The following is a 25,185-nucleotide window of genomic DNA, read 5'->3' as shown; positions in this document are numbered from 1 at the left end:
GAAACCGGCGCATCTGCTGAAGTGTGTCAAAGCGTTTCTGTGACTGAGAACCGAGACTGGGATTTTAGGAATTTTTCATTTAATCCGGACAGGACAGACATTCTCGCTCTATAACAGAAACTTATTTTTGAGTTGCCAGGTAGGATGCATTCGTCTTGTTTTCGGGTCTCGGGTGGGCGGTTGTATAACACTTTCCATTGAAGCACTGTGACCGATTCTCTAAAACAAAGTTTCAGCAGTGGACAGATAGTGTTGCTGATGCGGCATGAATGACATCATTACGCATTAATACGCGTCGATTTGGTCGTTTTTATACCACACATTTATGTATTTTATCCATCAAACCTGTGCGTTGCATAACTGTGTCAGTGAGGAGGTCAAGCCCCATATCTTACTTCATTGTCCCCTTTATTTCTTTGCTTTCCTTGAGAAATGACGTTACTTCAAATTTACATTTTCTAAAACGTTGCAAGTTACTGAAACTGTAAAATCTAGAATGAAATACTACTAAAGTAAAGTCATTGAGAATTACGTATATTGTTGTGGCGATATATATATATATATATATAGTCATCATGTATGTTAGTATCTCTTGCCTTCTGTGTAACAAAAATGTAAACTCTGAATCAGATGCCTATCAATATGTGGTCATTCATTTACAAAGTGTCAACATGTGTCGCCTATATGTTCAACAAATTGCTATTGAAAGGGCAGTTTTAGCACAGTATTATGTGTGGTTGAGTTTGAACTCTGTGGGGTGTTAAAACTGACCTAGTCCTACAAGAGACGTTTAACATAACTGCCTAATCTGCCTCAATGTATTTAGCACATCAGCTTGGCACAAGTTGTTTAAATGTCATTTAAATTCATCATAAATTGGGTTGTTTTTATACCATTTTTAAGAAAACAAATACAATTTGCCCAATATCTATTGAGTAATATATGCGCCTGTTTTTGCATGCATTTTACTTTTTTGCATACATGCCTTACCATTGCAATTTATTTATTTATTATTTTCTTTGTATATTTAGTTTTGTGAGATCAATGGTGCTGATTCAAATGAGAGTCCATAGATTTTAAGATTGCTGTAATATGTATTTTGGTAAGGCAAGATAAGAAAGCTGGAATGACCTTATAAGCAGCACACAATCTTCTGCTCCTATGAAGGTTGGTGTTCATAAAGGATGTTAGTTTCTATAATGACAAAGACAGAATTGATGGACACAGTCCATACATGTACCATATAGATGGAAAATGGACCCTCTACCATTCATACAAATGATGTGCTTTGCATCATCTCTTTGCTCGGTGGTAGCATTAATTCGCTTGTGGTCTTAAAAACATGTTGTGTGGTCACATGGCTCGATCTTCAACTCTCTCGCCGGCTTTGACACAGAGAGTGGGCGAGCAGCTTGTGGTGATGTGTGTCTGATAACAAGGATTTGTTCAACAGGATAGCTTGAAAGCACTGGCCCTTGCGAGTGGAGTTTGTGACTGGGGCTGAGCACGTAGTAGCTTGGCAATAGGAGGGTAGGAAGTGATGACGCATGAGAGGATTTATTACGTATTTAGATAACAGTTCTGGCTAGGAGCCACACGAACACTCCATCCAAACTTTACACGCTGAGTGCTTTGGAGCAGACATGGGATTACATCACAAAGGGAGTCGACTGATCTGTGACTGCACACAATAATGTTTTTCATCACTCTTCCGCCTGAGAGGAAAAATTCAGCTATTAAAGGGGCTGTATGAAAACTGGTTTATATTATTATGGATTATAGTAGATCTGGACTGCCTTAGGGGCCACCTTGTTGAGATTACACCAACAGTCGAAGGCTAAAATAAAATCGATTTGTTTGCATAAAATATGAATCAGTTCTCATATCCTGACATATATCTTGTGTACAGCACTGGCATAAATCGGTTTTCTCTCCTTCCCGTGCCATTGATTTAGTTTTAAAATACGAAGCCTCTTCATTGTTCCAATAAAAGAGATGACCATACAACCAAACAGCCTCCGATGTGACATTCTTCACTCCTGGAACCGCATGATCTTAGAGATAATGTAATATACTGTAATACAAATATTTTCTCGGCCGTGGGGGTGTTCGTGCAAGACCTACTGACCTCACTGTACATCCTCACTTTCTCTAGTGGTTGTCTATTAACCTGAAAAAGTACAGGAATATTGTAGCCTATAGGCCTGCACAATTTAATATATTGAAAGCCTGCAAGTATGCACATTGCAATGGTTTTGAAATAACAGAATGATTTTCAAAAAGTTGCGTATAGTCAATGTTTTAGGGACTGTGCATACAGATAGAAGAAAGAGTTGCTTGTGAATGTTGGTGCATGTGCGTGCATCACAGTTTAATACATTTTCAGTGTTTAAGTATACTTTGTTATCATCCAGATTAAAGCAGCAATATTTCTCAAGTTATGGTGTTTTTCTTTTATTATAGCTTCAGCTTGCCTTGTCAAATTTGTAGGTGTTGATTTAACCAGAATTTACATCTTTAGGACCCCTATCACGTTTTTAGATTTAATGATAGTTGCATGTTCCACATTCTGTTTAGTTTTTACCATTCACGCTCTTAAAGACTGCAGATCCGCTCATAGGCGAATGTCTGTCTCCGAGCACAATATATTTTCCCCTTTTTTATTGTATTAGAAGGAAGGTTTGAAATACATTTGTCTGTTATAGTGATGTTAAAATGCTGTGTTCTTTAACAAAGACACCTGGCGGCGAAAATCTCAGGAAGATGCATTTAGGTCTTAATAAAGCTCACATTTATGGATAATAATGCACCATTTGAACGTTTTGTTACATGTACAGCTGAATGTGAGTGAGAGTGTTACAAAGGTTAAAACGTCTTATTTGTAACTGCACGCATATATGCATTTTCACTAAGTGTTGCTATGGAGTTTTAGTTGCTAGGTAGTTGTGTACAGGCTTAAATCAAACAGAGACTTTGGGTCCCCTCTTCAGTGCTATTATATTGCGTTTTTTTACACTAGGAGATTCGTTTTAATCTCAAACCCCATGGCGGGAATTGAATAAGTGTGACATAGAAACTTTTTTCAGCTTGCGGGCTTAAATATGGTAATGTGTGTCTGGGAATCTAGAGGTTACCAGTCGTGTTATTGCCCTGTAGGTTACTGGGTTACACAAACCGAACAGGAAACCTGAAAATAATGTTGAAATGGTCTCTTAATTTCTTTTGCGGCTGTAAGGGCACACATGGGATTTTTACACACTGCATGTAGTCTTCGTTCAAACAGGTAATCCATTAACTTCATCTAGTGGTTTATTTTGAGCTTGCAGGTGAACGAGTGGTAAGCCAGACGTTAAAAGAGTCCCGTCTTAATTTGGCATATCTCAGGCCCTGACCAGCTTACCTGGCTCAACCTTTTGCTCTGGTCAAAGACCTTAATTTCACTTTAAGGGTTTATGAGACCTTTAGAACATAGGGGTTGAAGTCCAGTCTAGACAGACGTCTGACACCTTTTATGTGGGCTTGCCAGGATTAAAAGAAATGTTTGAACAAAAGCAGTGTTTACAAGCTGAAATGCCACCTCTGTGTGGCTAAAGGACAGTGCACAGACACAGTGAGGGGTCGCGGGGTCGCCCACCTTTAAACACCGTGCTTAGGCTCTCGGGGTTACAGAAAGAAGTTGATCTGTTTGTACCGGCCAGATAGATCAAACTGGGTTTTTTAAGCTTTGATCTCCCGACAACATTTGGGATAGACCGCCATGACTAGCTTTTACTATTCTACTTTTGATATTGTGTTGTTGGGCAGTAGAGTGCACTTACAGAAGTGATTGTAGTTGGGGTGGCGATGTTTGGGGTGGCCTGCCGATTTGCTCAAAGCATATTCTGTTTGTTCCATCACAAACATATTTGTTTATTTCACGGGGGTCTTTTGGTTTAGATTTTGGCTTGTCTCACCACTCTGCGGTCACAGTTTCGGTTAAACTTTTCACTTTGGCTTTCGACTTATTTTTGTATGGTAGGCAAAGAATCTTGCTATGTTAAATTTGCCATCTGTAACTTTTGCCCATATTATGCCATCTCTATTTAAATCATAAAATTGCTGGATAGGTGAACTGACATTTCTTATAAAATCGTACCAGACAGCCCAAATTGCTCAAAAAGACATTTTAAGATTAACATTGCAAATCAGGGTAGGCGACATTTATTTAACACTTTAAAAATATTTTCTTACTCGTTTATTTGAACAAAAAAAGTTATAATCCACATGTCCACATCGTCATACATGCCACATTCTCATTGCTGTTTTTATTCCCCATAGGAACCCTATCATTGCTCTAAATTCCCTGCACTATGAACATGAGATGATCTCCTTGGCATTGGCTTCTTTTCTTCAAACCCTGTCTGATGTCTGAGGACCTGGATTCCAAAACGTACCGGTTCTCCTCTCTAGTTGGTGGACAGGAAGAGGCAGCCGGCTGCAGTTCCATGGCGACGCTGCATTGCATGGCCAACTTCGCAGAGGGAGCTGGGTTCGGCATGGCATCGGAAGGCAGCGACAGCAGCCAGGACCTGCCCAACTCAACTCACGGTAGCCGGAAGATGACGCATTCCCTGCACGAGGACGTGGAGATGAAGAGCAGCGGGTCCTGTGGGAGTGGAACGGAATTCCACGGCAATGATTCCCATGAAAACGAATCCCACGGCCATGAGTCCACGGGGAGTTCCAATGGCCGAAGCAAAGATTCGGCACTGATTGAATCGTCCGAGAGTAATAACAGGTAATAGTATTCATGCTGATGGTTAGATGTCGTGATAACTGCTTAGTCTTCAAAACTTGAAAGTGTTTTTTTCATTTTCTAAAAAATTTGTTATTAACAGAGCAAACTTCTGCTGTCTGTAAGGGCTGTAACTGTGTTAGATGTACAGTATATGTTGTGATTAACGTTCTTTAAAGGTAATGCTGATGGTGAGCATGATGGTAATATAATATACTCTATCTAAAACATTTTTAAACAGCATTTATCCTGCTGTGCATGCAGCTTATATGAAGAGTTGGTTCCAAAATTAGATTTTTTTATTGAGAGAAAAAAAGAGAAAACTTCTGGTTTGTGCTTAAATTTGATTTGGAGATTTGTGAACAACATGCAACATTCAGACGTCGAACAGACTAAGGGAGATAGTTTCACAATCATTACCTCTTTACCGCTTATTTACTTTAATATTGTGGACCAGAGTAGATGTTGCCATGGAGATGTTTTTAATGTGAAAACCACTGTGTGTGTTAAGTTGGATGCTGAGTGTGCGGTCTATTGTTCAGTAGATGCTCCATCACCTGTTATACCACATGCTGCGATTGCTTTTTCATTTAACATCTGTCAGCAACTGTTGCACTATTTCTCCATTCCTTTCCATCTTCAGTCCTGGATTAATGGGATGTTCTCTTGTTTAAGAGGCCTGTTTATAGAAACCCAAATGAATGTGGTTGCCACAACAGACATTCTTCATACTGGCCAATAAAAAGCTTGATGTTCAAACCCTTCGAGGAAGTTTGTTTAGGGGTATTTTATTAGTTTTTTTAATCTCAGTAAATGTTTAACACTAGGATCCTGTATTATATTTGTTGACATCCATGAAAAAAAAATGCTGTATGGTTATTTATTATATGTAACACATTTTTATTGAATTTGGCCTTTTATGATCATATAAAATGACTCCTGCGTGTGGTTTTGGTGGTACCAGACACACCAATAGAAATGTGTATTTGCGTGAGTAAGACAAGCGAGACGTGCTCGTTTCCAAGATCAAGTACGAAGTAGACAAAATATTTTACAACTCCTAGACAATTGTATAACTTGCACCATCACAGCTGGATTCCATAATCCATAATTTTTTCTCTGTCCTGTTTTGGCATGTTTTGACTGGTAACATTTAATGTTTGTGGTGTTTGTTAAAAAATAAAAGCGTTGAGGGTGTCTGGGCAGCTTCAGCATCATTGCGTCATTGGAAGTCTTTCCATCATTCTCAGGCCACGACGGTTACCATTGACAACCTATTATTTGTTCTAATACACATAGGACGGGTGCGGCCAAAATGACGGTTTGCTGCCGTCATGACTTTCTCCTTTTGGCACGCGTTTGTATTCCTCTTTTTTTCTTTTTCCCTCTCTTTGTCCTCGTACATATATTGTTGTTATCTTCTTTTTCTAACAGTTTTGCTGTGTCTAGAGATTTTCTCTCTCATGCACTTCTTCTTTTGGCTCACATTGTTAGTTTGTGAAGAGTTTTAAGTCCTGTAGTAATGTTATTTCTACTGTACATTTAGTGCAGAAGTGACTGCAATCTTGCGTTTTTTAACAGTATTCAACATGGTTTTTTGGTAAGCCTGCCGAATGCGCTGCAATGTGACATAATCAAATTATGTTAAGTGCCTCTATCTTGCAGCCCAGCATGGGTTTTTGGGTCTAATGTAAAGTACAGTCGCATATAAAAGGTGTGATTAAATTATATTAAAAAAAAGGGAACTGTGAATTGAGCCCTGGGAGACACCGCGTAGGAAGAGACTAAGGAGGATCTAAACCGGTCTAGGAGCGTCACTTTCAATGAATGCCCTTGATGTGCAAATCATGTGGTATCTGCTTAAAAAAAAAAAAAAAGTTTGGTCGCTCACTCAAATCTGTGACTTGTGATATTATAAGCACTTGACTTTCCTACAGCCTACTTATAGACGTCCTTTAAAGGAAAATTTGAGTTATTTGTTATTTACTCAACCCAAATTTTAATTTAAGCGAAACTAATACTTCAAAGAGACTGAATGTAAAGACCGAAACACTTGTTTTTAGCGACACTGGTGCCCATTAAGTGAACTGCAGCTAGCAACTTATTGCACCTGTTCACATTTCATGGTGACAAAACAGTGACTGGATGTATTTAAGAGACATTGTTATAACAGATGAAGGTCATTTAAAGTGGTTCAAAGCTTTTTGTAACCTTTAGACCTACTGTATGTATATATGGAGGACATAAATGCCTCATTCATATGTATTCAAATTTTTATCTATAGGCTTTCATACACAGCCTAGGAGCTCTCATTTTTTCCATTAGGAGCTGCTCACACATTTGCAATAAAAATATATTATTATATTCTTAAGGATAGCATCTTGCAAGAGAACCCGAGATGTCTACTTGTTTATAAAATGACCATAGTGCCAAACTTTTTTCATGTGTAGGTCTATATAGAATTTTCAGAGAAAGTTCTCCGATCTCATTAGCCTCCTAAATTTGCTTTAGTATAGATAGCGTGAAAACTTGTCGTACATGAACACAGATGTACTTTATATAATAAGCTCACCTACCTCTTACATGTGAAGTCCCTGTCTATTCTGAGCTCCTTACAGGGTTATTTATAACCACACTTAGTGTATTCCTGTCGTCCAGCATGTCACATTTAGCTGGACACTGGGCTCTGTAGTAATCAGAATGCTAAATTGAGAGGTTTAATCCATCTTAGTCTGTCTAAGTGATCTACTGTACTAGAAGCCTGCAATGCAAGCTATTCCTGGACATGCTGATGCTGGCATGGTCGAGTATAACACATGCTGTTTATGAGGCGCAGGTGAAGATTACATAATGGACGGCAAAGTCAGATTGACCTCCATGTTGGACTGAAGGACCCATTTTCTTCTCTTGTTGTGCAAAATGATTCTGTGAGATTGGGTTGTCGAGTTGAGGCTTTCTCTGTATTTCTTGTCCATTTATTTCTCTTTGTAAAGACTCACCTGACAGGATTACAAAATAAATGTCTTTTTGTGGTTCTCTCAGTTTGTGTGGGTCACAGTTCATGCGTTTAAATCCAAGAAACGCACAAACTGAACGCTTCTGCCAGGTTTGAGCGGAGTCATGTTCATTTAAAGGGTATGCAAAGTTACGTCGTGCTAAATGTAATGTTTAACATCTTGCACTAATGCTGAAAAAGTGTGTGTCATGATTTGACTCATTGGTTTGAGAGCTGCATCATATGAATGAAGTTACATTGGCAAGGATCATCCAGACATGCTTCTTAATGTGCAACATCTGCAACTGCATCTGTGGTTTATGATGGTTTCTTATGTGCTCTTTATTTACAGCTCCAACTCTCACAGTCCTTCGCCCCCCAGCAGCAGTAACGCTTTCAGCCTTCTGAGTGCAAGTTCAGAGCAAGATAACCCGTCTACCAGCGGCTGCAGGTTAGAAACGCACAAAATCATTGCATCCAACTGCCATCAAGGTCATTAGAAAAGTCTCAGTGCATTTATTTACTGTGCGTTCTTCTTTCTTTTTGAAAGATAATTATATTTGTCCGTAATCTGGCTCTGTAGAGTATATCAAAGAGTTATAACAGCATCGTTTTTCATTACTGTGGCTAAACAACTCACTTGTAGCCATGCCGTACTGTAAATGTGATGAGAATACCACAGCCATTCCCAGCCAGGGTTTGCAGACCCCTAGTGGTTCATAATGGAACATTTTATGAACTATTGATAGAAATGACAACTGTTCATTACATTGAATAAAAATTGATATATATATAAAAAAAGAAGTACTATTAAAAATCATAGTAAAATAATAGACCCTCATGTTCCTCAAAACCTTTATGACTTTCTGGAACAATTTAAAGAAAAGAGAGAAATTTAAAGAAACGTCTCAGGGGGTGTGTTTATACAATGGAAGTCAATGGGGTCAGTGTTTCTCTACCAGCATTTTTCTAAATACCTTCTTTTGTGTTCTGCGGAAAATAAGAAAGTCATGCAGATTTGGATTGACGACGTGATGAAATAATTATGAAGAAAGCGCTGCGTATAACATAGTAGCCACAGTCAGATGGCAGTCAAATGTTTATTTTCTTTTTAAGAACGGTTTTGTTGCTGACCCGTATGTCTTTGTCGTGGACCCCTGCAGTAGTGAAGAGTCTGCCAAGGCGAAGACACAGAAAGAGTTGATCAAAACTCTGAAGGAACTGAAGCTTCGTTTGCCTCAAGATAAGCGGAATAAGGGCAGCAAGTCGACCACGCTGAACACGCTTAAATACGCCCTACGCTGCGTCAGACAGGTGGAGGGTGAGCAATACTTTTTTCTGACTTGTAGAATTATGTAAGTCAATCGGAATGTTGTTGCCTTTGTCTGACAGTGGGGGTGTAGTTTCCCACAGCATTTGTAGTTTTTAATGTTAATTTTAGTTTAATTTTTGCTATTTTGTTATTTTATAATCTAGTTGTTTCTTTTCTATGTTGCTATATAAGATTAATTCATGTAAATTTTAGTTTTATTTGTTTTCAGTTAATAATTTTAGTATCTTAACTTAAATGTAAATATATGAAAATGGTAAATATGTTTAACAGCATTATATTTGCCTATATTTACAAGGGTATTGTTTTTAAAGCCACAGTTATATTTAATGCAGTGTTTTGCAAATAAAAAAAGATTAGAGAAGTAGTCAAGTAACCTTAGATGATTGGTTTAGTTCCTTTTTTTAGGTTATTCTTTTATCATCTACCAGGAATTATGGAACCTGCTTGATTTAATATTTTGTTAGATTTATGGTGTTTTGTTTTCCATATTTTTAGCAAATGAAGAATCCTACCAGTTGCTTATGATAAATGACAGTCAGCCATCTGGGCTCGATGTTTCATCTTATACCATTGAAGAGATTGACAGCATCACATCTGAATACACCCTCAAAAACACAGTGAGTGTCTCTATGATGTCTCTTTATTGTATATAGTAAGTTAGTTATCTTTGTATTTTGTGCCTCAATCTTTTGTATAATGTACAATATTTATGTTAAGTAGATTTCTTTAGAGAGCTGTATTGAATGCAAATGTGAGTAATTTTTTTTATCAGAAATCACTGATCATTGCATGCTTGTTGTGAAGGATATCTTTGCAGTTGCTGTGTCGCTTATCACTGGAAAGATCGTCTACATTTCAGACCAGGCGGCTTCCATCTTGAATTGCAAGCGGGAGGTGTTCAAGAACGCTAAATTTGTGGAGTTTCTCACACCCCAGGATGTTAGCATGTTTTATAGCTTCACCACACCATACAGACTGCCGTCTTGGAGTATGTGCACCGGCGCAGGTATGACACATGAAGACAGCAGACACGCATGACCAATGTGTGCATGTTAGAGAAACACTGAAATAATACAGGAATCATTAAGATATGATATCACTTTTATATGTTAATGTTAAAAAGATGATTCTACATAAATGGATTTTTAATTTCCAGTCCAATCAATTTCCCATAGCCTGCTGTTTTCAATCTGATCAGTTGTGGGGGTTTTGGCACCTAAAGTTTAAAAACATCTTTTACATCAACAATATGAGCTGAAGTCTGACGTCAGTGTGAAATCTCTAGGATTAATCTTTCCACACTATGAATACATTTACGTCAAGTATGGCAGTGCATTGTCAGGACACGCAAACTAAATATTGGAATGAGTTTTGCTTCCTGATTCTTTTACACAGAGATTTTCAAGGACCGGTATGATTCAAACAGTCACCAAATGCTGAATAAACACTTTTACGAGAACACAACATAACAGACGCACATTATTCTTATTCATGAACAAAGCCAGCATGCTGCTTGTAATGCTTAAATATATATAGAAAAAGCAGTCAATTTCTACTGGAGGTGAACGACGATCTGGTCACCTCTGAATGACATCATCCTGTTGAATTAAACCTAAAGCAAAGATATTAAATTAACAAGATGCGTCACTCCGTCATTGAAATGAAGGGGGAGGAACGCAACGCTCAATATGTTAAAGCAACATGAAAAATTAGGTTTCTTATGCGCAAATCGATCATAGGAAACAAACGTTAGGGTACAGTACATCATTTTTAAATGTTGTTTTTAAATATGTCGTTTAACTGGGATATTAGCCGCCAATTGTAGAAATATTTGTATTCCACATTCACGTGTTGTTTGAACTGCCCATATGCGCGTGTAAACATGGCCACCGAGTGGCACGACTTCCCTAAACGGACTTTGCCTGAAGTCATTACGTTCTTGTTTTCCTCTTTCAGAATCGTCACCGTCAGACTGCATGCAGGAGAAATCCTTCTTCTGCCGCATCAGGTCAGTGTGTGTAACTGCACTTTGGATACAAGCTCACATAAGAAAGAAAAATCACAGATAAGATCTATTTAATATCTCAGTTATTTCCACTAGATATCAATGAGATTAAATACAATCCAAATGGAAAGATTTTCTTCAGCCTTCAATGTTTTTTTGCCCTAAGTGTCTGTGGTCAAATGTCAATATTTTTTAATATGATCTCAATATGAACAAACATGAATCGAGAAACATTTCTCATTAAATTTTCCCAAATCCAGAATCTTTTACATATGCCAAATACATTCATTTTTCACCACCGTACGAAACATCGGAGACAGAAAAAAATAAAAACAGCAACCTCTGAGCATTTATAGTAAAAATTGTGAATACAATTTGTTTCTGTTTCTGTTATGGTTACCTTAATAAATATGTGTTGTATGTCTATGGTAACTCCCCATAAAATGTGTGTTTGTATTTGGGTTCTGGGTTGGAGGGTCGAGAGTAAATGTATGCTGCCTTGCACCTGTACACCATCTGTTCAACATGATTTTATTCATAATCTTTCCTTTTTCGATTCAGTATGAGGAAATTCATTACGGTGAACTTCTGTTCCTTTGAATAGGAATGCTTGGTTCACAGAAATGTGCTGGAAATAGAAAACATTCACTAAACCGATAGCAGTTTGAACCACGGTCAACATAATGAGAAAAATAAATGAATAAATGACGAAAGAATTTTCATGTTGAATGAATTAACTAGCCCATCATGAAGGCGGTAATTTCATGTATGTCTGTGTTTAGTCCCAATTTTGAATGTTGGGTAAACCTTTGTGTGTGTGTGCGCTTTTACTGTTTAAGGAATGAGTCATCTTACATGAGATGACATGTTGTGTTGTTGACTCAGTTGGATTTAAAACTTTTGTACCGTTGTTAGCTTGTGCGTCATTGCAGTTGTCCTACTCCAATGAACTTTGCACGGTCGACTTTAGAATGAAGCGAATGTAGTTCTGCGACATCTTCCAATAAGATTCAAATGACATCAATGGCACCCACACGTTAAGGAAAAAGTTATTTTGTGTGTTATAAATGTGATTTTGTGTGCGAGTGAAACTTTCTCTGGTCTTCTTCTTCAGCGGAGGGAAAGAGTGTGAGGGAGATCTTCAGTACTACCCCTTCAGAATGACACCTTATCTGATGAAAGTGCAGGACACTGAACATTATGAAGATCACTTCTGCTGCCTCCTGCTGGCAGAGAGGGTGCACTCCGGCTATGAAGGTCCGTCCGCTTCCATTATTGTATTTTGTTGTGATATAACTTAGCTTGTTCTCAAACATATAAGTGTTGTGGGGTAACAGATTATTTATGCTATGTAAGATACACATTTTCCATTAGCCTGACATTTATTGGTTTCAGAAAACAGGTTCAGGACCAAGTTTTGATATGTAAAACTGCAATAAAGTAGTTGAGGAACAGCTTGTTCTGTTGTCAGCATATTTTGTCATTTACAGAAAAACTTTGACATGTGGGTCCAGTGTGTCATTTTTTTGGAGGGTCTTTTAAAAGAAATGCAATACAATATGCATAACTATGTTTTTCAGAGTTGTCATGATAAATCGTTATGTTTTTACTACATTATACTGAGCTATTTCTATCTACATACACAACTGGTCCCCATGCATAGAATCACCCTGTTGTTTCTACAGTAGCGTGTTTCGTAAATACGTTATCACCTTTGGCAAAGAAAGGAAAACGTGACGACATGTTAGTCATATTTCACCTGCTTTTACATCTTTAAAGGGAGGGGTGGAGTGAGCCCTCGGTTGCAATTTCCAACCACACTGCTGGACGTCGCTCAAATCTCCACATTGCACCTTTCATGTACAGTTTAGGTATATTCATGTTCCAAGATTCTAAATTTATTGCAAAACAAACATTTTATGAAAAACATATCATTGAAATGTATGACTTAGACCAAATGATATGAAACGGCAGACAATAAGCAAAAAGCAAAAAAGCAAACATTTACTCCTTCAACACTGTTTAGAAATTATCCGAGGTTGACACCTTAAAAAATTGGTTAATAAATCGATTTATTTTTTATTTTTATGTCATAACAATTTGTCTAGTTAAATGGCCAAAGTAAGTTCTTCTATACTTTTAATGAGTTCATCAGTATCAACAGGTGCCCCTTAGTGACTCTAAGCCTCTGTGAATTCTCTTAATTTGAAATGGATGATAATCAAAGAAAACATTTTAACAATTTTTAAAGATAAAAGATTTAGGATGCTGTTTACTTTTGTTCCCCCTTTAGCTCCCCGAATCCCAACGGACAAACGGATTTTCACCACAACACACACTCCCAGCTGTGTGTTTCAGGATGTGGACGAGAGGTGAGTAATAATCCTGTGCTGAAAGTTAGCAGATTTAGCAGATTTTCATCATTTCTTATGTTTAAACCTGTGTTGTGTTTTTGTGTTAGAGCTGTTCCGTTGCTAGGATACCTACCGCAGGATTTGATTGGCACGCCTGTCCTACTGCACCTGCACCCCAGTGATCGACAGGTCATGCTCGGCATCCACAAGAGGAGTGAGTGTTTTGATTGGATAACAGTTGGTTTTGTTTGACTGACAAACTTTATTCTTTATTGAGAACATTTTTGTTGAGACAGCGAACACAAATTTAAATCTGTCCATATTTACCTTCTCAAAGTTGATCTGTGTGTGTCATTTTTTTTCTTTATTTACAATGCAAAAACACATTCGTTTTTTCATCTTTCTTCATAATACATAACGTCCTCCACCTCTAAAATGAATTTGCTTTATGGCTGATATCACCAAGCTCTCATATTTTTAAACCCCTCTCTTTCACCCAGATTTTCAGATATTCACGACCAACTGTGACCATGGTGATGATTGGATTTGATTGGATTGGATATTGATGTTTGGGTTGTTAGAATAGAACAATATTTGCCTGAAATACAACAGTTTAAAAATGGAATCTCAGAGTACAAAAAATGAAAATATTGAGAAAATTGCCTTTGAAGTTATTAATCAGGGGCACTGTGGCAGGCCATCCATTCACAAAAATAAAGTTTTTATATATTTAAGGTATAAATGATTTTGGGCATAAAAGAAAAATCTATCATTTTGACCTGTACAATGTATTTTTGTCTTTTACTACAAATGTTCCCGTGCTACTTAAGACTGGTTTCGTGATACAGGGTCACAAATGTAGACCCGATAGATAACGCCCTTTATTCTTTTTGAATAGCCCGTTTTACCAACATCAAACCATGTAAGACAAGCGGGTTAAGAGTCTCCATTTCATGATCAATTCAAAAAGCCTGTTAAGAAACCGTTTATAGTTCACCAGATGGAGCTTTTTCTTCTGTCACATCAGTTTTGCAGAATGCCGGCCAACCGTTCGACCACTCCATCCGCTTCTGCGCTCGAAACGGAGAGTACATCATCATAGATACCAGCTGGTCCAGCTTTGTCAATCCCTGGAGCCGCAAAGTTTCCTTTATCATCGGCAGGCACAAAGTTCGCATGTGAGTGCACAGGATGAATAAAGATTGAAAAATATATATTTAGGGTTGTAACACTACAACCACTACGGTCACGTTTGTATTTGTAACATTTTGATAAACTGACTTTATGAACTGAGTGTATGATAAAGGCCCGTTCACAACAAGAACGAAAATTATGAAGATACTAGTGTCCAACTTTATATTTCAATAGATTTTTCGGTGGTTCTTAATGTTTTTTCATTCATCAGTGGGAAAAAATTCAAGTGATGTTCACGATATTGTTTCTCTGTGTTTGTGTTGTCATAGTTGTGTTGAGAATTTTTTTTTTTTTAATTATATTTATCGTCCTTGGTGTCAGGCCTTTCGTCAAAAACCTTTAATATAACTAATTCCACCAATTGTACGATTTTGCACAAGGATAATGTGTTTTTTAGAAAATGTAAAAATCTAGTTTTGATATGTATGATTTGTGTCTATCCTGATAGGGGTCCAGTGAATGAAGATGTGTTTGCAGCTCCAACTGTGGCTGAGGGGAAGGCTGTGGACTCAGACATCCAGGAAATCACTGACCAAATTCACAGACTCCTCCTGCAGGTGCCAAAACTAAAAAAAAACGACGTATTATTCACTACGTAACTCTGACCAAATATTGTTACAGAAAAAGTTTCCAAACTTTTAGTAAGAAAGAAGAAAAGATGTTATTGACAAAAAGTCTATAAAACTTGTGTGTGTCTTAATGTGTCCGTGTGTAGCCGGTGCACAACAACGCCTCAAGCGGTTATGGCAGTCTGAGCAGTAATGATCACCTGCTGAGCGTGGCATCTTCGAGTGAAAGTAACGGCAATGGAACATGCCAGCGTCAGGAGGACGAGGATGAGAGACGGGCCAAACCGGTGAGTCACATGACACATTGAGAGACGCATTGCTAATGGAGTGCCTGTTGTGTCTGGAGAGGATCAAGATTCACAATTATAGGTCATTTAAAAGCATTTATAAGCTTGCATGTATTTAGTGGTCGACCGATATGGGCTTTTTAATGGATGATATTAAGAAAGCACTGTGCTTTACATCTTACTCGCAATTTTATGCATATAATTGCAGCCAAATATAAAAAAAATCTTGTAAAATGTATCGGCCGATGCTGATCATTAAAAAAAATCTGATTTATCAGCCACGGCAATATACAGGTCTGTCAATACTTGCATGGGACATTTTTTCTGTAATATGTCAATAACGGATGTAACCAAGACGTGTAACCAATGCAGTGAATTAATAGGATGACTTTACATTGAGCTTAATACAATGGCACCGAGCAGCACGTCTACTGAAATGTTAAGCGCTATCTAATGTTATATTGTTTGTTGTTTATTGTTTATTTTCAAGAACATTAAACAAAACGAGGTGTCATGCACCTCATACACAGAATGTTTTGCCCGTAAAGTTAATTTAGAGCATTTGCATTCTAGAGCATTAGGATTAAAATCCAAAATGAGTCATAAGGTATCCCAGAGGGGAACATTTGTCGTGATCCGAATTTCAGAAGTTCTGATGGGATTCATTTTTCATGCTCATATTCATTTGGGTTTGTCTTTGTGCTAATTCAGAGGAGCTTTCAGGAGATATGCAAAGGAATCCACATGCAAAAAAGCCAGGAGCAGCAGTCGAAGAAAAGCCCTGCGAGTACGTACAATTCATGTCCACGTGAATCTCTGCATCTGCGTTCTTCTACGTCAATGAATTTGTACCTTCTTCCCTGCAGAGGTTCTTCAGAAAAGTCCAGCGGTACGACCCAAAGACTCGGCGCACCCCGTCAACTGGAGAGAGCCCACCGAGGAGCAACAGGCGGCTGTGCAAGAGGAGTTGGCCTTCAAAGACCAGACCGTCTACTCTTATCAGCAGATAAACTGCCTGGATAGTGTTATAAGGTACGAAGATAGAAACTCACAATGCAGTGAAACCTGATTAGTGAAGGTCTCTTAGAAGTGCACGGAAAGAAACTGTCTCGACTGGTTTGCTGAATGTCATCGATGTATTGATCGTCTGGCCTGCACAGTTCATTTGTTTGCTCATAAATGAGAACTTCATGTGTCTTCAGGACATTTGATTTGCATTGTTTTGCAATGTCTGGATTGCATTAAAAGGCTTTCGCATCGGAAACTCGGTCATGTGCAGGTCATAAAAAGCACACTCAACTCACTAAACGGATAAAATATATGATATTGGGTTCACAATGTGATAGTATCACAATATTTTGACCAAAATTTAAAACCTGTCACTGAAGTTTCACTAACAAATATCTTTCCAAAACATAAATAATTTTCCGTAACGTTGACAAAATGTTAATGACCTTCTATTTGTAAGTTGTTTACAAAAGCATCTAAAAAAGCGATAGAAGTATCTGCTATAAACCTTTTTTGCTGTGCAAACAACTTGTTATAGAATTGACAACATTCAAGTTTATCTGAAGCTATTATTTGTAAATTTAAACAAAAATTAAAAAGGTATGTCACTGAAAACAAAAAAACTGAACTGTAACAAAATCACGAAGGGGATTAAGAATGCCAACCCCATCACACAGATCTTTTAAAAGAAAAAACATATTTTTCAAAGATATTTTTATTTTACAGGTTAGCTTGTGTTTGTCTGCATTGAAGTTTGCTATGTTAGAGATAAGAACAAGTACCAATAGTTTTCCAATGTCACGACTTTAATAAACAGGATTATATCGTCAGAATAGTACACAACAATGTTATAAAGACAAAGCAAGGTCCCTTTTGTGTGCTTTTATTTTGAATTTAATCAAAATTTGTAAACCTTGTTTAAATTGACGATGGCTTCCTCTCTCCATCAGGTATTTGGAGAGCTGTAACATGCCAATCACAGTGAAGAGAAAGTGCCAATCCTCCTCAAACACAACATCCTCAGACGAGGATAAGCACAGAGTGACTGAGAACACCATTCAAATGTCTGAAGGTACTGAACAAATCCACTTAAAACATCTTGATGATCTTGTCATGTACTATTACATTGTACCTTAGTCTCATGTGATCGGATCTGACTGTAAAAGAAAACCTGATTTCTTTAGTAAATTGTAACTTTTTTTATTTCCTCTGCTTCTCTCTGTTCTTTTCTTTTAGAAACTGGACATTTAAAGGACCGGCTGGGTCTCTCATCATTACATGTGTCAAAGAAGGCCCCAGGCTCTGGCGTCGTGAGTCCGTCTCTCGCTCCGCTTCCACTGCTCAGTAAACCTGGAAGTGTGGTGTCCATCACCAGCCAATGCAGCTACCGCAGCACTATCGTACATGTGGGAGATAAAAAAGGTAATTATTTATTTCTGTCTGGTTTTATAATGGCTCTGTCCTAAAACCTAATGAAAAAGGGCGGGGAAAGGGGTGGGCTAAAGGGGCTGAAGCCCTGTACGAGTCATTAAGGGGCCAATCATATTTCACGTCTTTTGCGTGCATACGTTTTTTTTTATAAAGATGCGTGACAAGCGTGATCAAATACAGCACAACACGGTGCCTAATGTGGTGCAATGCTCTTTTTTCAAGCCTTGTCAGTGCTGAAAATATTTTGCATTTATGGCACCTTCACTGCAAGCACAGCTCATGGTTTCTTAGCAATTGTAGATGCCACAACAGCGCAAGCTCCCGAGCGCTTTGAAAAACGAGAAAGTGGAGTGGGTCACATATTCACACATTTCAGAAGTTTAACTGTATTTTGACACATGTACGGATCTCTTTGGGTTAAGCCCAGAATACCCTCTCACCGTAGAACCGCCCTTGTAACTGGTTTTGTGGTCCAGGGTTACAAATATCACACGTTTAGACTAGGCTTTTTTTTGCTGGCAAAATGTTATGCATAAATTAACATCATCCAAATTAAATGATCGTTTTAAAAACAATATTAAAATTGGCCAAATATCAAAAATGTTCATGTGTCACTGGGTTTTTTGCAAATAACAGTAAAAAGTATTAAAAAGTCCTTTTCAGCTTTCAAAACATTATATTGAATTTTTGTAAGTACTGTTTTTTTAATTGTTGTAAAAAAGTGAATTTGGACATCTAAGATTTCGTAAGACCAGCATCAATATTTAAAAACAAATCTCTTCGAAGTGCCGTTTGTGTACGCAACACACAAGGTTTTAGAAGAGAGCCGGTACGTTCAGTTGTATTGTAGCTATTCGTGTTTTGTATGTGTTCCGTGGTAAAACACCTTTTTTGTTTTAGTTGTGTCATCAACAAGACAAATCTCTTCAAAGCAAGAATTCTCTTCCAAACTTCAAAGTTAGTAACATCTTCCCACAAAGATAGGGACACCAAAAATAACTGCATCCAATGATTGATTGACTTGGTTTGACTGTGGAGTAAAATAAGGGGTCGGTCATTTTCAAGAATGGATGCATTTTCCTCTGATTCCCATCCCAGCATGCATGACACGAGCTTGACGCTCTTGAAGCCTCTGTAAAGAAAAGGCTGTGTCTGCTGTTGTTGAATGAAGATCTCATCTCGTGTTTGCAGAGATCACCGAGGAGGTCCCTAGCGCTGAAGGCATTGAGGTTCAGAGTCTTTCCGTCCCGCCGGCCGCAGTGTCGCCACTCAGTCCAGAGAGAGAGGCTTACAAGAAACTAGGCCTAACCAAGCAGGTTCTGGCGGCACACACCCAGAAGGAAGAACAGGCGTTTCTGAGCCGCTTCAGAGAGCTGCGAGGTGTGCATGCTTTTAAAGCAGATTGCTCTCTTTATTTGGAGAGGCAGAAAGGAGAAGTGGCATTTGAGGGTAAGCAAGGATTCGTTTGAATGTTCTCTTCTTTACTTAGAAATGGCCCAAGAGCAAATTCATCCAATGTATTTCCCTCTCCCTCTCTCTACAGCCGTTCCCACTCCCCATTCATGTAAGCAGGGTGGCGGCGCGCCAGAGACCAGCGGAACACGGCGAGGTCGCAACAAGAAGACCAAATCCAAGCGTGTCAAGCCCAACGATTCCTCCGACAGCACTCCTTCTGGCCGTAGGCCGCCACCCAGACCTCAACTGCAGGGGCTCAACCAGACCTCCTGGTCTCTGTCGGACACCTCGCAATCTGCGTACCCCGGCGCCTATCCATCCGTGATGCCCGATTACCCGCTTCAAGTATACCCTGGGGCCGTTGTCATGCCTTCAGGGGTGGATGCGTCCATGAATGGGAACAGCCAGTGCGGCCTGGATCCATGCATTCCCATGCAGACGGCGTACTCCGGCCCTCTGGTCACGCCCATGGTGGCCCTGGTGCTGCCCAACTACATGTTCCCGCAGATGCCCGGCACTGCACAGCAGCCCTATTACCCGAAACAGGGAGGTTTCCCAGGCCAGCGGATGTTTCAACCACAGCCAGGGTTCGTCCCGCAGCCGCAGTTCCCACCTCAATCCACTTTTACCATACAGACTCAGTTCACCTCACAGAACCCTTTCACCCCTCAGACCGCATTCCAGCCGCAACCGTTCCAGCCATGCCCGGATGAGCCTCCGAAACAACCTGAACCCGAGCTGATGGAGGAGGAGTCACGAAGCCCTACCCCTCAGTCCACACCTCTTTTTCAGTCCCGATGCAGCTCGCCGCTGCAACTCAACCTTCTGCAGTTAGAAGAGACTCAACGCTGTGCTGAGAGACATGAAAGCTCGGCGCCCCCTGTTGTACAACAGGAGAACAGCAGAAGAATTGTTGAGAAAGCGTTGCGTGCTACCGGACAGGCCAAAACAACTGACAAGGTTGTGCCACAGGTGAGACCTTTTTTGTGTACCATTGTAAAGGCACACTTTCAGGAATGTGCACCACAGAATACCTAGAAAAAAAAACTTTCTTTGACAACTTTATGTTGTTCAACCAACAGGTGGCGGTGTTTTCCTTTTTAAGAAAGGTAAAACCCTTGTTTTCTTTAAACCAAGGGTCCATAGCAGTTCAACACTTGGGTGGGGGGAGGTGCAACATTGAAAAGTTTATTTCAATAATACGTTAAAAAAAGTATATACAGTACATAAATCAATAAGATGCATTGAAAATGACAATAGGACATGATGTCCTGTAGGGCTCCAGTTCTTAATAAGTAATACATTATTAGCACATCAAGTTGGTGTTCATTTTCAAGAGCGATTCTTTGATGTTGGAACGAGTCTTCTTTGAGTGAAAGCTCTCCTTACTGTATGAATTTTTAAAGTTAGAGTTCACAAACACAAAAGCAGGTGTTGTTCTTAAGTCTTTGCGGTCTGGGTTCATGTAGCTCATCTGGCAGAGCATGGTAATACCAACAGTGTTGTTTAGGATAAAGCATCTGCCAAATGCGTAAATGTAAATGTCCTTTTCTGTCTTTCAGGATGAAGGCTCAACTGTTGACGGACAGCACAGTGATGCTTTCTCGTCGTCTAGTGACCTCCTGGACATTCTCCCAGAGGACTCGCGGTCCGGCACCGGATCTGCCACTTCATGTTCCATGGGATCCCATTCAAACGGCTGCAGAATGTCTGCTAGTGGCGGTTCTGGCAGTGGAACCGGTCAGTTTGAGAGTTTTTGATTTTATATCACGTGTCTTATTGGACTTTACCAGATCAGTTGGATAAAGAAGTAATTCAGCTTTTAAAATGTCATTTCTAGGAAATAACAGACCTAGATAATGCAAGGTCATTTCTTTTACACAGAGAATCCGCAAGTAAATGTAGAGATGTTTGTAGTGTAACATGTATGAAAGGAAACTGAATGACCCCAAAGGGGGACGAATCTCATATTCGTGGTCCCGGTACTCAACCTGCACCAAAAATGTTTTTTTCCACTTCCTCTGAAGAGTTTCTTTTATATGCGGTGTTTCCTCTTCAGGAAGCAGCCAAACCAGCAACAACAGCAGTAGCTACTTCGGCAGTGTGGACTCATCACAGAAATCCCATAAGGCCAAGGGGCAAGCCTCGGGTACAGGATCAGGGCTGCTGGAGGGCAGCGAGAACCTGATCAAGTATGCACTGACGGACCCAATGTGCCTGCTCATGGCCAACGTGGATGAAAATGTTACGATGTCATACCAACTGCCGTCTCGGTGAGTGCGCAGAGAGAGTAGAAACAACCCCCACCCGTACCGCACTATACCACTAATGTCCGTTACCAGTCTACACCCACTTCTTCTTCCTCATTTGTAGACCCGCCTGTAATGCTTTTAGTTTTAATTTTAGGATACCAAACCCTAACATGTCTGATGGGGTCCATGGATTGTTTTAAGACAACCCCCCGCAAATAGGCTTAAGGCCTGTTTACACCAATGACGAAAACTATTATTATAATATCGTTATAGTTATAATTTAAGTTTTAAAAAATCATTCTTAATTCAAGTCGGTAACAAGAAAGAGACTGAAAATCATTAGGTCAATTTCAGAACAATTTTAGTTAATCGATTAATGATTTAGTTTGAATTTTGCATGACCTTAAATGCAAAAACAAATATTGTTACAGTGTTTTAGTATTTATATTTACTTACCATTTATTAATATTTTTTAAAAAATAATAATTTAATTTAATAAATTTTTATAAAATATTTATTTTTTATAATTTAAAGTCTATTACATCAATGATAATCATTGAGAATAATGGAAATTACAAAGTCTCCAGGGTTAAACATCAGGGCATGATAAAGATAATAGATGAATTGTGAATAAAAATCTCACAATATAAAATTTAGCATCAATATAAAGCCCTAAAATGTGATTAGATTCTGTTTTCTGGTGAAGTGGAAAAAAGCATTTGAACAATAAATGTTGAACTGCCACGTGTAATATTCTCAGATTCCTGTTGTGTGATACAAGTGTGGCGAGAAGCATAAATCAAATGTCAAGAAATTTGTGACCTTTTTCTGTCCTATTTTTTTGTAAAAATGTTTTTGTTTTTATATGTGTCCATTAGGAGGCGCTGAAAAGTTATTTAAAATCAGTCTTGCACGTGTGCTGTGCCACTAAACTGTGTGCCTGTGTGTGTGTCTGTTATTGCAGCGACATTCAGAAGGTTTTGCAGGAGGACAGGGAAAAGTTGCGGCAGATGCAGAAGAATCAGCCGCTCTTTACAGAGGACCAGAAGAGAGAACTGTTTGAGGTGCATCCCTGGATGAGACGGGGCAACCTACCCAAAGCCATTGATGTCAAGGTCTGCTTTACATAACATTGTGGAATATTACTCATTTCAGTCATTCAGGGGGGAAATGGTTTTTCAGATGCCGCGTCATTTCGACTCATGTTGATGTGTTTGTTTTGCAGGCATGTGTCGGCTGCGAGGAGCTCAGTGAAACTCTGACAGAAGAAGATCCACCCGATCTGCACATGGGGTAAACAGAAGACGACCAATGAGGAACCAATACACACTTGTCCAGGTCCCTCACCTAACAAACCACTGATTCAGCCCACATGTACAGGCCTCATCTGATTGGACGATGACATCTTGCATTTGCCACATGACTTGGACTATGTATGGTTTGCCGTTGTTTGTTTGTCTAGAGATGTATAAATATCTGAATGAATGAATCAATGGGTGGATTCTGTTTTGAGACTTTAAAATAATATTTATATGTGGTTTCAAAGGCTAGATTTTGGTCCATTCAATGACCAAAGACTTTATCTTAGAGAATATATTTCCTTTCCAGTGTTTGTTTTAAATCCCTTATGTTAATGTATACTGATGACTGAAACTTTCCTGTGAATAATTTATTTTTGTCTGTACAGATCACTTTTTCTAAAAAAAACGTCTTTTATATGTTTTTCCATGTGAATAGATTTGAACCTTTACAGTATGTTGTGTTGTGGGATAGCTGTCTGATATCCTGTAAATTTGCATTTATACACAGTTTATATGAACCAGAAATATTATTTATTCAACTTGGACAGTTCTGATTCAGATAAACAAAATGAACTAAGGTGACCTAGAGATTTGGTTTAGCGATTGCATCTTATTTTCAGATGTTGAATCTGTTAAGCCTTCACATGAAATGTAGCATATTGGCTATCAGTAAAGTATTTTATTGTGATTGAGGAGTTTGGCAACTGTTTTCCTGTTTAGACGGGCCTGTTTGCTTCAAAAGCAGCCTGTTTGATGGTTTGTAGCACTTCAGTGTGAACTTTACCAAGGTGGAGATTAATTCTTAAACTACGTAACTACCCTGGCCAGTTTTAGACTGTTCACACCTGTCGTACCAACCACCACAGCTTCCACCATTACTAAACCGCAAAACAACCTTGTCGATGACAAATAGAAGAGACTTCATTAACTAAAGTACCACATGGTTGGTTGACTTGACATTAGAACTTATATTTTGAAACAGATATTGTTATGAAGTATTTTTTTTAATCACAATTTATAGGCCACATTGTAAATAAATGTGCGCTTGCATTCTGTGACTTGAAACATGGACACATTGTGTTACTTTATGCTGTCCTGTTTAATTGTTTATAAAAGTGAATCTTAAATAAAGTATATTTTTATAATGAATTTAAGCATCCCGTCATTTTAATAAAAATTTTGTTGCAACTTTGAAAAAAACTTTTGGAAAAGTTGACTCTGATGAGCATCTAGAAAGTTGTCATCTTTTTTATGTATGGCATTTTATCAATCAGCTTCTCAATGTCTCACCCGAGATGCGTTTTTAAGATGTATTAAAAGAGCTCCCATCTCTTCTGGACTTCTCTACTTTTTTCATTAGCCAAGGGATGCCATTTTAAATTTTAATTTGCTTTGTACAGAAAGGAATTATGTTGACAATTATAGTTTTCTACACATAACTACTTTATATACACACCAGGAAAAGTCTACTTTACTGCCTTGTAAGTATTCAATATAGCACAAAAGCACTAAAATGTATTGTTTGAAAGAATACCTGCTTTGAAGAGGTTGAAACCATTTAATCATTTGGTTAAATTGTCATTGTGAAATGTGAAAATAGTATTTAACGTCATGTATAATCTCTGTGAAATAACGTTTTCTAGAGCATTTTGGTGCAACTCTAAAGCGCTGCGCAACTGTCCGTTGGAACAGATCGTGGGGCCCTTTCTGCGCCATATGTTCAAGGCCAGACGCCCTAGTTTCAAAACAGTTCCAATTTGAGTTTTTATTTTTATTTTATTACTAAACAACGCACATCCGATGTACAACTTCCCTGTGATCAGACTCTAGCTGTGCGTAGAGACAGTATTCTGCGCCACCGCAGATGAAAGACGCGTCAGTTCCTTTCACACCTGCGCCAATTTGAGTACAATGTGCGAATGGCCCAGCGAGGCCTCCTACCAAGAACACAACCTTCATACGCCTAAAATCGCTCACCCACCCCCCAGATCCGATGAAAGCGGTGAGATTACAACCTGTCAACAGTCTGCGAATTTAATTTGTGGATTAAAAGAGTTAATACATATTTGTTTCAGACGTGCAGGGCGGTTGTGGAACATTGAACGTGAATTATCGATGGCTTTTGTAATAGTTGAAAAACTTTTTGATATGGTTTTAAACTTCAGGATATCTGTTTTATTGTGTCTGTTTGGACCTTAAAGGGACTTTATGATGTAGGTTATCTGAG

General features: G+C 38.7%; 1 protein-coding gene across 3 annotated transcripts; it reads left to right on the top strand.

The window, feature by feature from the left end:
• On the top strand, positions 1 to 24,107 carry per2 (period circadian clock 2). Of its 3 annotated transcripts, XM_056743279.1 has the most exons (24): positions 1 to 139; positions 4,318 to 4,777; positions 8,122 to 8,220; positions 8,933 to 9,090; positions 9,598 to 9,719; positions 9,907 to 10,108; positions 11,059 to 11,110; positions 12,222 to 12,364; positions 13,401 to 13,479; positions 13,569 to 13,675; positions 14,489 to 14,639; positions 15,104 to 15,212; positions 15,371 to 15,511; positions 16,223 to 16,298; positions 16,378 to 16,543; positions 17,470 to 17,591; positions 17,756 to 17,941; positions 18,851 to 18,907; positions 19,142 to 19,399; positions 19,494 to 20,377; positions 20,968 to 21,145; positions 21,465 to 21,678; positions 22,622 to 22,772; positions 22,883 to 24,107. In XM_056743279.1, exons 2-24 carry the CDS (start codon positions 4,404 to 4,406, stop codon positions 22,952 to 22,954), a joined length of 4,101 nt encoding a protein of 1,366 aa, XP_056599257.1. In that variant the 5' UTR covers positions 1 to 139; positions 4,318 to 4,403; the 3' UTR covers positions 22,955 to 24,107. The 3 variants fall into 3 exon arrangements, with proteins under 3 accessions (XP_056599257.1, XP_056599258.1, XP_056599259.1); XM_056743280.1 differs by lacking the exon at positions 18,851 to 18,907; XM_056743281.1 differs by lacking the exon at positions 1 to 139 and having other exon boundaries at positions 4,745 to 4,777; positions 8,886 to 9,090.
• The last annotated feature ends 1,078 nt before the right edge of the window (positions 24,108 to 25,185 follow it).

Source organism: Triplophysa dalaica, chromosome 3 (assembly GCF_015846415.1).
Source record: "Triplophysa dalaica isolate WHDGS20190420 chromosome 3, ASM1584641v1, whole genome shotgun sequence".
Lineage (NCBI taxonomy): Eukaryota > Metazoa > Chordata > Actinopteri > Cypriniformes > Nemacheilidae > Triplophysa > Triplophysa dalaica.
This window is presented reverse-complemented; position numbering and strand designations above follow the sequence as displayed.